The sequence below is a fragment of the Brassica oleracea genome, unplaced genomic scaffold, assembly GCF_000695525.1.
Source record: "Brassica oleracea var. oleracea cultivar TO1000 unplaced genomic scaffold, BOL UnpScaffold00626, whole genome shotgun sequence".
NCBI classification, from domain to species: Eukaryota; Viridiplantae; Streptophyta; class Magnoliopsida; order Brassicales; family Brassicaceae; genus Brassica; species Brassica oleracea.
This window is the reverse complement of record NW_013617428.1, coordinates 169858-182772: the sequence shown is the minus strand read 5'-3', so window position 1 is coordinate 182772 and position 12915 is coordinate 169858. Positions and strand designations below refer to the sequence as shown.

General features: G+C 36.7%; 2 protein-coding genes across 2 annotated transcripts; one reads left to right on the top strand and one right to left on the bottom strand.

The window, feature by feature from the left end:
- Window positions 1-3603: 3603 nt before the first annotated feature.
- LOC106319813 lies at window positions 3604-7102 on the bottom strand. Its single transcript, XM_013758200.1, has 11 exons — window positions 6444-7102; window positions 6258-6374; window positions 5686-6187; window positions 5527-5565; window positions 5323-5444; window positions 5089-5235; window positions 4884-4973; window positions 4688-4812; window positions 4366-4571; window positions 4146-4270; window positions 3604-4070 (listed from the first exon to the last, which is right to left on the bottom strand). The coding sequence occupies exons 1-11, from the start codon at window positions 6954-6956 to the stop codon at window positions 3882-3884; spliced, it is 2175 nt and encodes a 724-aa protein (XP_013613654.1). The 5' UTR covers window positions 6957-7102; the 3' UTR covers window positions 3604-3881.
- Window positions 7103-10257: 3155 nt separating this feature from the next.
- On the top strand, window positions 10258-11250 carry LOC106319811. The gene has a single exon (XM_013758199.1). It carries the CDS (start codon window positions 10258-10260, stop codon window positions 11248-11250), a length of 993 nt encoding a protein of 330 aa, XP_013613653.1.
- The last annotated feature ends 1665 nt before the right edge of the window (window positions 11251-12915 follow it).

Here is a 12915-nt window from a genome sequence, read left to right as displayed (position 1 = left end):
AAGTCTTCAGTTTCAAAACTTTTAATGTTGCTATTTTCAGTATTGATGCGTTTTAGGATATTGCTATTTTCTGTTTTAAAAACCTTTGTATTCAGTTTCACACATTCAGTTAAGTGTTTCTTTTGATTTATTGTTTTTTTTTGTCTTTTACTTCAGTATAACCCGAACCGATCCAAAAAAACCCGAACCCAAATAATATATGGTTACTTTATGGGTTTTCAAATGTGATACAAAACCGACCCGAAACCTAGGCGTTATATCCGATCCCGACCCGTAGTTAGAAAATAACTAGAATGGGACCTATGAGGTGATATATAAAAATCCGAAATCCAAAATACCCGATCCGAACGCCAACGGGTGCCCGAACGCTCAGGCCTAGTTTTGTCCCAATTGGGTTTTCCTGGTAAGGTTTTAATGAGGCAACATTAAAGTACATTACAAGCTCTAAATGGTTATGGCATCCAAGGGGGAGTGTTATGAACCAGATTGTGGATGGCTCATAACCAAGAGATTATGATTTGTAATCTTTCCATTTATTTATGACGGTGTAATCACCTATATAAGAAACCTCTATGCTATGAATAAAGATAGACTTTTCCATTACTTTTATAACAATTTAGTAGTTTTTAGAATCGGTTCCAAATGTTTAGAGATAGTTATCATTCCTTTCAAAAAACTAAAATAATTAAATATTAATATAATTTTTTTTAGAAACCCTCGTAGGTTTTCATGGTTAATGGTGTTCTAACAATCTATCCATTATTTTTTTATGTATGAAACTGGCAGCAATAACCAAGATTATGTGTATAATATGTGTTATTATTATTTTTGGCATGATTCTTCTCTTTAACAACTCTATCCATTCTATCTCTGGTCATTGCACCTCAGTTCTCTCTACCTTCAACATCGGTATCACCTCGTCCAATTTCAGTGTCAATCATCTCATTTATCTCCATGCTATCTTCATAGTCATTGCATCCACTTAGGTTTATCACATGATTACATCCACGGGGTTGTATCCACTCAGGTTCTTCCACAAGGTTGCATCCACGGGGTTACATCAATTCCCTAAGTTCTTCCTCTTCCAAATTAGCTTTTGGCTTGACCCTGGCTGCATCAATATATTTTAATTATTGTCCCAGCATGGAAAACAAAATGAATATGTCAATCTGGTAATTTTCGAATGTCCACCTTCCTTACAGATATGGACTCTCTCGGCAACTCATTCATGTCCAACGATTTTTCAATAACTAGTGTGTATTCCAATTTAGATTATTTGTTCTAGAAGAAGAATGACATAGAATATCCGATGTTGGATAGAAATCATTATCAGTAGATGATTTGGTATTTTTTGAAAGTCTGTAATGATAAACTGTTCAGAAGAGTCACAAGAGACCCGTTAGAACGGGTAAAACATGTTGAAGAGGAATGTCGAGCATGGTTTGATGTGAATACAAAGACGGAAAAGACCCTCACTCACAACACCAGCCATCAACACCTCAAGCTTTATGCTTATAGAGTATTTGTTTGATAGAAAGATTGTGGACCTCTGATTCACGATACAATAGATATAGCTGGGTTTGGAAATATGAGTCTGAGAAGAAGCATGGGGCTGCGAAACAAAGGAAGACACATGTCGATTTTGCATACATAATTTGAAGATCTTATTATTGCTATAGAGAGTATGTTTCATTTTCAACATGTCATCACTTTGAGACAAATTAGAAGGATCTTATTTCAATTATTCAAAACCGACTTATGACACAGTTTCTCAACTGAACTGGCAAAGATAGCATCTATACAAGGACGATTCCAGAACTTCAAAATTTTCTACAATTTAAAGGCGCAAAACTAGACGGCAAACTCTTTAACCAAGATTGCATGTCTTTTTATAAGAATTTATGTTTAGTTTTTTTTTTTTTTTCGATATGAATTTCCATACCAATTCATGTTTGAGAAATAAGAAAAATAAAATGACCTTTTGGTATTAAAAAATTATCAAAATGTTTTAGCTATTGAAATATTCTTGTATTATTACAATTTAGCTACTTGATATACCATGAATTTTACCAGCTTTCAGCCATGGTATATGATTGTTTTAGAAACTATTATATATTTTTTGGAGTTTTTTAGAGTCTTTTCAGGTTCAAGTATGTTTTGGAGAAATGTGGAGATTATGAAGCATTTTGGAACTGAAGATAGAAGAAATGGTTGCTGTTCAGAAACCAGCTAGAGTCAACATTCAGATAGATTGTCGATCGACAAAGACAATTTGTCATCGATCGACAGCGACACGAAAAGACAGGCTGACTTGTTCGAGGCCGACTTGAGCCCAGATAATCAACATAATTACTTAACATAAGATACCTTTTAATTGCAAAAGTAAAGTACGACGACTTTCAGCGACAATAAGAAGATTTTCACTGACAGTTGAGACGACTTCCACCGATAGTTGAAACGACTTCCATGGAAGTCTTATGTAGATAAGACTTCCATGTAAGTCTTCTAGAGAAAGTTAAATTTCTGACACAATTCGGTCAATTGCAAAACGAACATGTTTATCCGAGAAGGCTTTCCGGTAAGTCTTTTTTGGTATTTTCGAGATTTGTTTGTTAACAAAGAAAAGTTGAAAGACTTCCAGGAAGTCGTCTTTAAAAAACACACAAAAAATCAATTACAAATCTAACATTTGCATTGACCAGAAGATTTCCATATAAGTATTTTCGTTGGAGAAGACTTACACGAAAGTCAATTAGCGAACAGATCTGGAAAATTTTCAAAAATCTTTCTTAGATTTAGTGGGGTTCATGTTTAACTTCTCCAAGTACACATAAGTTTTTAATGAAAATTACCCACTCGTCCAAGAATCATGAACTTGAATAACTCTAGTAAGTTTATAAATTTTGAAATAAAAGTTGGGATTTTGGGATGAAATCAGAGAGGAAGTGAAAGGAAAATAGTTTGTGTGTGTAAAAAATAAGAATATGAAGATGTAGATGCACTTTAAGTGCATTTAGAGCTTGAAATTGGTTGTTCACGGTGGTTGGTGTATTGATGATAATGAATAAAAGAAGAAGATAAGAATGATTGAGTAAAACAAGCATTTTCGAAAAAAATAAAATAATAAATAACATTTTTTTGAATAATCCGAAGTTTTGGGTGAATAGAATAAATGGAAGTTTTTTTAAAAAATATTACTTAGTTTTGCATTTGACTTTAAAATTTGAGTCAATTTTGCAACAATCCCTAATGTAAATATAATGAAACATATATGTTTTTATGTAAGTCACATGTGATCTAATGTAAGTGAAATGTATATGTCTAAATTTAAACGATAATTTTTGTATAATAGATAAAAAAAATTCATTTATTTTAAAAGTGTTACTTTGTCATTTTTCACACAAATTAATAAAGCGATTGAAATGCATTTATATTTTAGTAATTATAATTTGATAAAAAAATATCTGAGATAAATAAAATTATTTATACAAATATTTATATTACAATTCTAAAATGATATTTCTTGTGTAGAAAGAAAAAAAAATATATTGAATGATATTTTTTTTAAAAAAAATCAGAGGGAGTATAACTATAATTTAATAATTCAATACAAAAATAGGTTATTAGACCAAACACTGGTTTAAATTAATTTATATCCAGTCAAACAGATCCATCTTGCTGTCGGAAACAGAGATAACCTAATTTCAGGTTTCCGACTTGCCACACACCCGTAAACGAAGGCATTTTAGCTGCCTTCTATTAATGTTTCAATATTCTACAATCTAACTCCCAAATAATACTTAGCAATACTTATAACAGAATTATAATCAACACATCTTACACAGCTTACATACAACAACTCAACGCTCCTGCGTTGAAGGTCATACCCTTCGTTTTCCCCATCTTTTTCCCGTGTCTAAACCTACAAGCCTCGACGAGTACTGAGCCGGTGACGGACCTTCTATACCCACAGACTCTGGAATGTCCAGACTCGCTTGCATCCCGTAAGTTACTTCAGCCTGTTCTTGTGCACCCTCCACCTTATGCATCTCTAGCCTAGCTTTCTCCACCTGTAAGCAGGATTGTGTCAAGCTCAAAGATCTAAATAACAAATAAAAGAGAGAACCATTTGGTTCTTCACTCACTAGTTCAATGTGATGGATGGATCCACGCGCTTCAGCTAGTCTACTCTGCATCTCATCCCATTTCTTCTTCCTGTGTTCTTCGTTCTCCATCTCGCTCCCTTTCTCACCCAACTGCTGATATAGAGCTGTGACAACAAAATTAGAATGTTTTTGCTCAGAGATTAGGATCTTTAAAACTCAATTCTGTATTAAGAAAAAAACACTAATAATAATAAAAAACCTGTGAAGCTGGATAGAACCCATAGCTGAGTTGGGATATCAGAGAGTTTCTTCGCAAGTGTAAGAGAGGAACGAAGGATCTCTCTGGCTTGTACCGTGTCGTGTAAGGAAAGAGCCAGATTTCCCAGAAGTGTCAAATACTGTGAAACTAGCTGCAGGTTACTCATATGAGTATGCGCTATCTGCAAACCCTTGGCAAGACGGTTTCTGCATTTTGATATCATACCATTACATTTACAGCATGAATCATATCTTAGTGGATAGGAGGATATCCCTACTTGACATATTTATTAAATAAAGCAAACCAAGGGAGCATATTATACCTTGCTTCCTGTAGATCTTGTTGCTTCATCAAAAGGAGACCATAAGCAAAGAGAATACTAGCTTCTTCTCGCACACCAGATAGTGAATTCGTCATTCCATAGAGTGGCCCAATCAAATCAAGTGCCTAAACACAAATCATAAGGGGTGTAAGCAAGTATAAACACCTAGTTCACTGCATCAAAAATGTCACAACACCTTTGATGATGAATCAGCATCTCCAATTGTGAGGTAAGAAACAGCTGCAAAAGCTTGACACGTAGCTTGCAACGATTTACTCTCTGTCAGCTGTAAAATTACATTTGCATATAATAAGACAGCACTATCAGGAGCATACAGGAAAATATGTTGAATCAATATTTAACTAGGCACAGACATGAGGTTAAAAAAAAAAAACTTGTACCTTAGATGCTTCGATAGAATGGAAAGCAGCTTCACTATAGCAACCGACAGAGTGACTATATTGCCCCCTGAGCATCTCAATCACACACTCAGAAGCTTGCAAGATCGTTGGAAACCGAGTAAACAAATTTTTCATCTCAACCAGAGCCTGCACCATCGGTACATCTTTATTGTTAAAGTGATGGTGAAGGGAGTCAAAAACAAATATAGGCAAAAAAAGAACCGATGATTTTACCTCTTGTGCTTCGACATATTCAGACCTTGTAAGTTCCAAAGCCACTTTATTCTCAAGGAACTGCATCTGTAGCATTAGATATATCCCAGACATCCAAATAGCTGTGTGCCGCAAATCAGCTTCTGCCAAGAGATATTATATAAAAAACAGAAAGTGAGCTTCAAACATTAAGAATCGTTGCTTCAACAGAGTTGAAGATTAAACCTCTAACTTCGTCAGTAATTCCAAGTTTGACCAGTTCGTCTGCATAAAAATATAGAAACGCACAACATGTCATGGTATGAAATCCCCTAAGCTGCTTAGTTGGTTTCTAAGAAGCAGAATGCTAATTTACTGATAGAAGCAGGATAATAGAAATATAACCTTGAATGATGTGCATTCCAGACTCAATGCGTTTTGAACACTCTTTAAAGAGTCCTTTGGGACGTCCCGATATGACAACCATAAGATGGACCAAAGCATAGATGGCACTTTTTGGTAGCCACTCTCCATCGATTGGAGATTGTGAAAGCAGTAGCCTCTCTGTCCACGCACGGTCCATATTGCCAAAGAAGGCAGGCTCCAGAGAGTTAGCAGCAGTGGTAGAAGATGGAGACAATGCATTTACGCGATCTTGGAGCTGAGATCGTCTGTCGGAGAGTGCTGCCCTTTCCCTGGAGGGAAGGTCGTAACGGGAGAGACTATGATCCAACGAAGTGAGATCGTGCTGAAGCTGCTGAGCCTCCAGCATTTTATGGGAATGAGCATTCATGGCCTGGTCTAAGCGGTCGACATGATGCTGGGCGTTCTTGTAATCACAGAGCCTGAGGCGGTAGAAAACATGCAGCATCTCGTTGTAGAAGAACAAACCGGGGCATCGTTCAGTCTACCAAATGACAGGAGGAATCAGCTGCAAGCAGAAGCTAAACGGTGTTTGCAGTGTAACATAAACATACCTTGTCAGAAGAAATGGTCTGCCAGATGTCATCACATCGCTGAACAGCCTTTTCCACCGAGTAATCATCAGTCCATTGCATGATATGAACGTGAAGCATAGAAGCGGTGAAGAACATCTGATTACAGCACAAAAAACATTACAAACAGAGACTCACATGAAGAAGAAGAAGAAGAGGGTATGTTACCTGAAGCTCAGGGAAACAGATGTGAGAAGCAGAGAGAAAGCCAGAGTCGAGAGCGGAGAGAGAAGAAGGGAAATCAGCTTGGATGATGAAGGTGTTAGCGAGCTGAGAGTTGAAGTTGCAGGACCAGAGGTAAGCAGAGACATCCTGAGGGACAGAGGAAGCGAGCTCGAGAGCCTTGAGGAGGAGGTTGCGCTGAGGAGGGAAGGAGGCGAGGAGGTGATAACAGTGGCTGAGCAAGCTGAAAGTCCGGAACTTGAGATCGAAGGAGGAAGGAATAGACTTGAGGAGGAGGAGAGAGCGCTCGAGATGGGACTTGGCGTGGTTGACGTTGTGAGAGTAACGGAGGAGAAGGGCTGAGACACGGAGGCGAGTCTTGACTTCAACGAGAGGAAGGAAAGAGATTTGGCTTTGGCAGATGGCTTCTAAGCATTTTATGGTCTTGCCCATGTCACCAAGCTTCTCGTGGTGATCCGCTAGTCCCCACAGACCTTCCGCCACCGCAGCACCTTCCATTGTTTCGGAATCTCGGGTTAGTCTTTCTTCAAGCTCTATTTAATCGTGGAATTGAAACCAAGGAAGATCTGCACTTTGACTTGAGATCGGAGACGGTGGAACACCAAGACCTGACCTTTTTCTTCTCTCGGATGTCGAATGTTCCCTCTCTCCTCGTCAGATCCGACCCGTTGTAAATGTATCCAGGCCCGTTACTTTTGATTCGTTCCATAATTGGATTCCCATTATTTATTTTATCAACTAGGCCCAACCCCCAAGGTTTGATTTTTTTTAAAAATTTCTACCTCAGTTTCTTTTGCGGGTAATTTTAACTTTTACACCGAAAACTGTTAGTACACTGTACACTACCTCTGATGTCAAAACTGTTAGTACACTGTACAACTCTGTAAGGCTTATTGGTTTAAAATTTAAATTTTCTAGCTTGTTAAATAAACCTTTTTAATGCGATTTGAGTTAGATTCAATTGAACAAAAATAAAAGTTACAAAGAAGTAGAAAGATATATTACAGTATAACCTCTTTAAATTAATATTCTATAAATTAATATATACTAAAAACTCTATAAAATAATATAATTTTATAATCTCAAATTAAGTTTTTGCTTCAATTAGTATATCGATAAATTAATAACCTCTATAAATTAATAAAAAATCATAGTTTTGGTGTAGTCCCAATATTATTAATTTATAGATGTTTCACTGTATATGAGAAACATCAATGCTTACGATAAACAAATTTAATGTGAATGAAATAATATCCCTTATATATTAATTGATGATCTTTTAAAAAGTTATAACCTGAATTTTGTTAAAAAAAAAAAAAAAACTCCATTTTATGTGGCACTTGTGTATGCCTTCTAAATCCTATTTCAAATAATTCTAAAACACCTTAAATAACCTATAGTCTAAAAATTATACTATCTAGCAAAATAATATTTCGCAAACTATAGTTGGTCGCATATATCAATTCTTTATTCTTTCGCAGACTTTCCTTAAATAAAACCTACGGAATTACCTAATGTGATTAAAATATATATATAGCAATTAATGATTTTAAACAATAAAAATTTGATAACAATTTGTATACTTTTTATCATTTTTTATTTATTATTACAATAAATTACATAATTACATTAATCATATGATAAAAATTTAGATTTTTTGTATATGTTGTATTTTGAATTTTTCAAAACGAGTATAAATTAATAAAACTTATAAAAATCTCACATAAACTTTTATGATCAAAGTTTATTTTTTTTATATATTAAGATACATTGATTATAAGACCATATGAAGAAATAATTTGATTTTAGTAGATATATATATATTTCATATCGTTTAAATTAAACTATACATCGTATGAAAATGTATACTTATATTTTTATATTTGCATTGAACATATATTGAAAAGCTAATATTTTAATTTTGAAATTTTCATTGTTTTTTAAATGATTATAAATTATTTAAATTATCCCAATTAAAAAAAAATTCGTTGGTGTAAACTTTTGTTACATAAATATGCAAATAATCATAAAATCATATGAGTAAAAATTTCATTTAATAAATATCCACATTAAAAGTGTACTATATATTTATATATATGTTAATATTATTTAAATTTAATTATATATAATATATAATAGATAAGATTGATTGTTTTGATTTATTTACCCTAAAATGACTGCGAATAAACAAGAGTGATAGTTTGATTTATATGCACACACCAATTTATTAAATAATAGTAACTGATTTCTTAGTTATTTAATATATATACTTATTATTTTATTATTTCATAATATGCTGAAAAACATAAAATAAATATAAAATATTTATTCTGCAAAAGGTGCAGATCTTAACCTAAGTATGTATCTCTTTAATTATTTTAAATCATAAGCATTTTCTAAATCTCAGGTCAAAACAAACAAACGAAATGAGAATAAACTTCAAAATCAATATTTATAGTGAACAATAACCAAAATGAAAAAGAGAAAAATATTGAAGATAGATAGGATTGGCACGTGAACGTAAACTTCTCATAACCATGATTAATTTTTAAATTACTAAATCATGATATAATACCAAGCTGACATAGTTTCATTGTAATCAAATAGACCCGAATTTTTTCGACCTAAACGTTAGGTTCTTATGCGGTAAGTGATTTTTTGACCTATTTTTTTTATAAAAAATAGGATCAGCTCATCACTAAACAAATTATGTAACTAACAAAAAATTAAAAAAATTATTTAAAGACCAAAATATTAGTTCAATCAAGAATATAAATTTATTTTTCCGTAAAATATTTTTTAAATAATTTATATATAAATTTATTCTGCGCAAGTCGCAGGTGTTATCCTAGTACATCGTATTTCATAACTCAAGACATGGTAGTCAAAAAAAATATCTGACCAATTTACCACAGCAAAAACATTGGATGTAAACCTAATAGTTTAATTTTGTAAATTTCATAGGGGTCAGTTGACCCCCCTAATTACAAAGTAGGAGACCGACTACTACACGTGAGAAAATCAATATTTTTGTATTTGATTTGATGCACCCTGTGTATTCATAATCATATGACTATTGATTCAAATCAGACAAATTTTTTGATTTTCATAAATTTAATTTTTATGGCCAAAATAAATAACAAACCTAAAGTTATAACGGAAGTAGTAGTCTTGGTCGAGACTATATCATGCTAGACTCTATAGTAGTAGTCTTAGTAGAGACTATAACGGAAGTGATAACCGCACCCGCGCGAGTGTATCAGTAGTGCACAAAGCTTTTATTCGCTACAGCTGATTTTATTTTCTCGTATGTACCACCTTAAAAATCTTAAAAAGTTTCAAAACAGAACACTGCATCAAGCCATTGCCACCGGAGTGTGCCATTTTCTCCTTTATCCTTGTAGACGAGCATCAGAGGAACAAATATGGCAAACAATCATCGTTGCGTAGTTAGCGACAGTTTGAGAGCAAATATGTGAACAAATATGGCAAACAATCCTCTAAGGAGGATACTAAGCAAGAATCTCCAGCACCTTTGCCTCAAAGGGATACAACTGAGGACTGGTGCGCCCATGCCAGGGGCTATGGAAAACGTCTCTCGAAGAAGGGAGAAGCTTTCATTCTGCCTACAGGAGAGGCGTGTATCAAAATACCTAACGAAATTATTGAAAAGAATAGGAAAGCCTGGGACTCGTTTGTTCTGGGACAATTCTACTCTGATCCGCCATCTCAAGGAACGATCCACAACATCGTGAATTGCATATGGAGCAAGCAATACAGAGACATCTCGGTTTCAAAAATGGAAGGTTATGCTTTTCTGTTCAAAATTCTGAATGCTGCTACCAGAGCTAGGGTCATAAAGCAATGTCTGTGGCAGATCGAGGGACAGACGATGTTTGTAGACAAATGGGAACCAGGGGTTATTCCAACCAAACCGGAACTCACATCTGCTCCCATCTGGCTCGAACTTCGACAAGTCCCGTTCCAGTTCTTCCATGAGGATGGATTGGAAAGGATTGCTGGACTGGTGGGGCATCCCAAATTCCTGCATCCGGCAACAACAAATAAAACTAATCTGGAAGTGGCTAAGGTATTCACGATAATTGATCCAAGGAAACCTCTTCCCGAAGCAGTGAATGTGCAGTTCGACTCAGGCGAAATTAGTAGAGTCTTGGTATCAAGCCCATGGATGCCCCCTGTCTGTGAGTCTTGTAAAGAGATAGGGCATGTAACCAAGAGATGCCCCTCCTCTGTTGCTGCTAAGCCATGCTCGAGGTGCAAGTCCCTAACCCACATTTCGGCAAATTGTCCTCAGAAGCAATCTCAGGATCCTCAGAGGAACAACCCGGAACCAACCAAAAGAAGGACCAGAAGAAGCAAATCAAGAGGTAAGCAGTTTTGGAAACGTGCTGATCAAGTAATCCTTCCTCAGACAGAAGCTCCCCGAACAGAAGCTCCTCTGCCCATCGCCTCCACGGACTATCAACATACAGAGATTGTCAAGCACTCCAAGCTTGGCACTGACGGCGACAGAGAAGTAGGCGAAAGAAGTGAAACGCCTCCATATCTTAAGGTCTCTAGACCCGGTAGCGGTTCTGATATCTCAGGATCCTCTAAATCTGACCTGCCATCTGACTCATCCGATGTTGAAACCTCAGATTCAGAGCTGGAAGAAGGTGAATTCAGCGATCGAGACCGTGATTTTCAGGTGGTACATAACAAGAAGAAGTTCTCAGGCCTGAAGCAGTCGGACCAGAAAGGAAACCGGGGCAGGAGCCTCAAACTCTATTAATATATGTCGACGGATATTTTTTGTTGGAATGTGCGCGGGCTAAATAAGTATAACCACCGCAGCGGCTTACGGAAATGGTATAAGAAAAACTCACCTTTTTTTGGCGGAATCCTTGAGACTCATGTGCAGCAGCTCAAGATGAATAAGTTTGTGACTCAGATTTTTCCTGGTTGGTCGGCTGAAGGAAACTGCAGCTTCTCACCGTTAGCGAAAATCTGGATTGTTTGGCACCCCTCTCTTTTGGTAACTATAATCTCCAAATCACTACAAATGATAACGGCTGAGGTGATTTGGCCTACTAACCCTCAAATCAGGATCATCATCTCCACTGTCTACGCGTCAAATGACCCTGACGAGAGGGCGGTTCTCTGGTCTGAGATCACGTCGTTGGCGTCTACTCAGGGCCTCGACTCCAAACTGTGGCTGATTTTAGGCGACTTCAATCAAATAAGAGACCCTTCGGAGCACTCATTACCCCCCACTCTGAATAGTGATAAAAGGATAAGGGATTTTAATCAATGTCTTTTGGATGCTAACTTGGATGACCTTAATTTCAGGGGGACCACTTTCACTTGGTGGAACAAGCGTAAACTCTCCCCTGTGGCAAAGAAGCTAGATAGAAGCATGGTGAACGACGAATGGAGCAATGTCTTCTCTTCTTCTGTTGCTTTTGTGGGCAAGCCTGACTTCTCGGATCATGCGGCTATAACCATCACTTTGGAACCTCACAGATTGAGAACGAAGAAATCGTTCAAATTCTACAATTTCATCATCAAGAAACTTGAGTTTCTAGCCATGATCTGCACTAGTTGGTTCTCGTTCAACGTCACGGGCTCAACAATGTTCCGTCTGTCGAGTAAGCTGAAACTCCTGAAATAGGTTATCAGGGACTTCAGCAGAGAGAACTATTCTGGCATTGAGAAGAAAGCAGCGCAAGCTCATGAAAAGCTTCTACAAGCGCAGGAAGCTATGCTCTACCTCCCCAATCCAGCAAACGCATCCACTGAGGAACAAGCATTGCAAGAATGGGAGGTTCTATCAACAGCAGAGACGACATTTTTCTTTCAACGATCACATATTAGCTGGCTCTCGTGTGGAGATGGAAACTCGAGTCTTTTTCACAGATATGCTGCTACTCGCCAAGCTAAAAATCACATCCATTTCCTATTGTCCGAAACAAGGGAGAGAATAGAATCTCAAGAAGGCATCCAGAACCTGTGCATTAATTATTTTACGGACCTGCTTGGAAGCCCTGTTTCTCCACCAATGTTCACTCAGAGCGACCTAAACCTGCTGTTCAACTTTAAATGCTCTGCGGACCAGGTCGCTAGCTTTGAACCAGGTCGCTAGCTTTGATAAAGCTTTCACAGCAGAGGAAGTCCGGAATGCCTTCTTCTCTTTACCCAAGAACAAATCAGGGGGACCGGATGGATACTCGACTGAGTTTTTTATTGCTTCTTGGCCTGTAATTGGACCGGAGGTCACTGAAGCCATCCTGGAGTTCTTCCGTTCTGGCTGTCTTTTGAAACAATGGAATGCCGCAAACCTTGTCCTGATTCCTAAGAAGTTGAATGCGTCCCTCCCCTCAGACTTTCGTCCTATCTCCTGCCTCAACACAATCTATAAAGTCATATCCAAGCTCCTTGCTTCTAGGCTAAAGGAGAT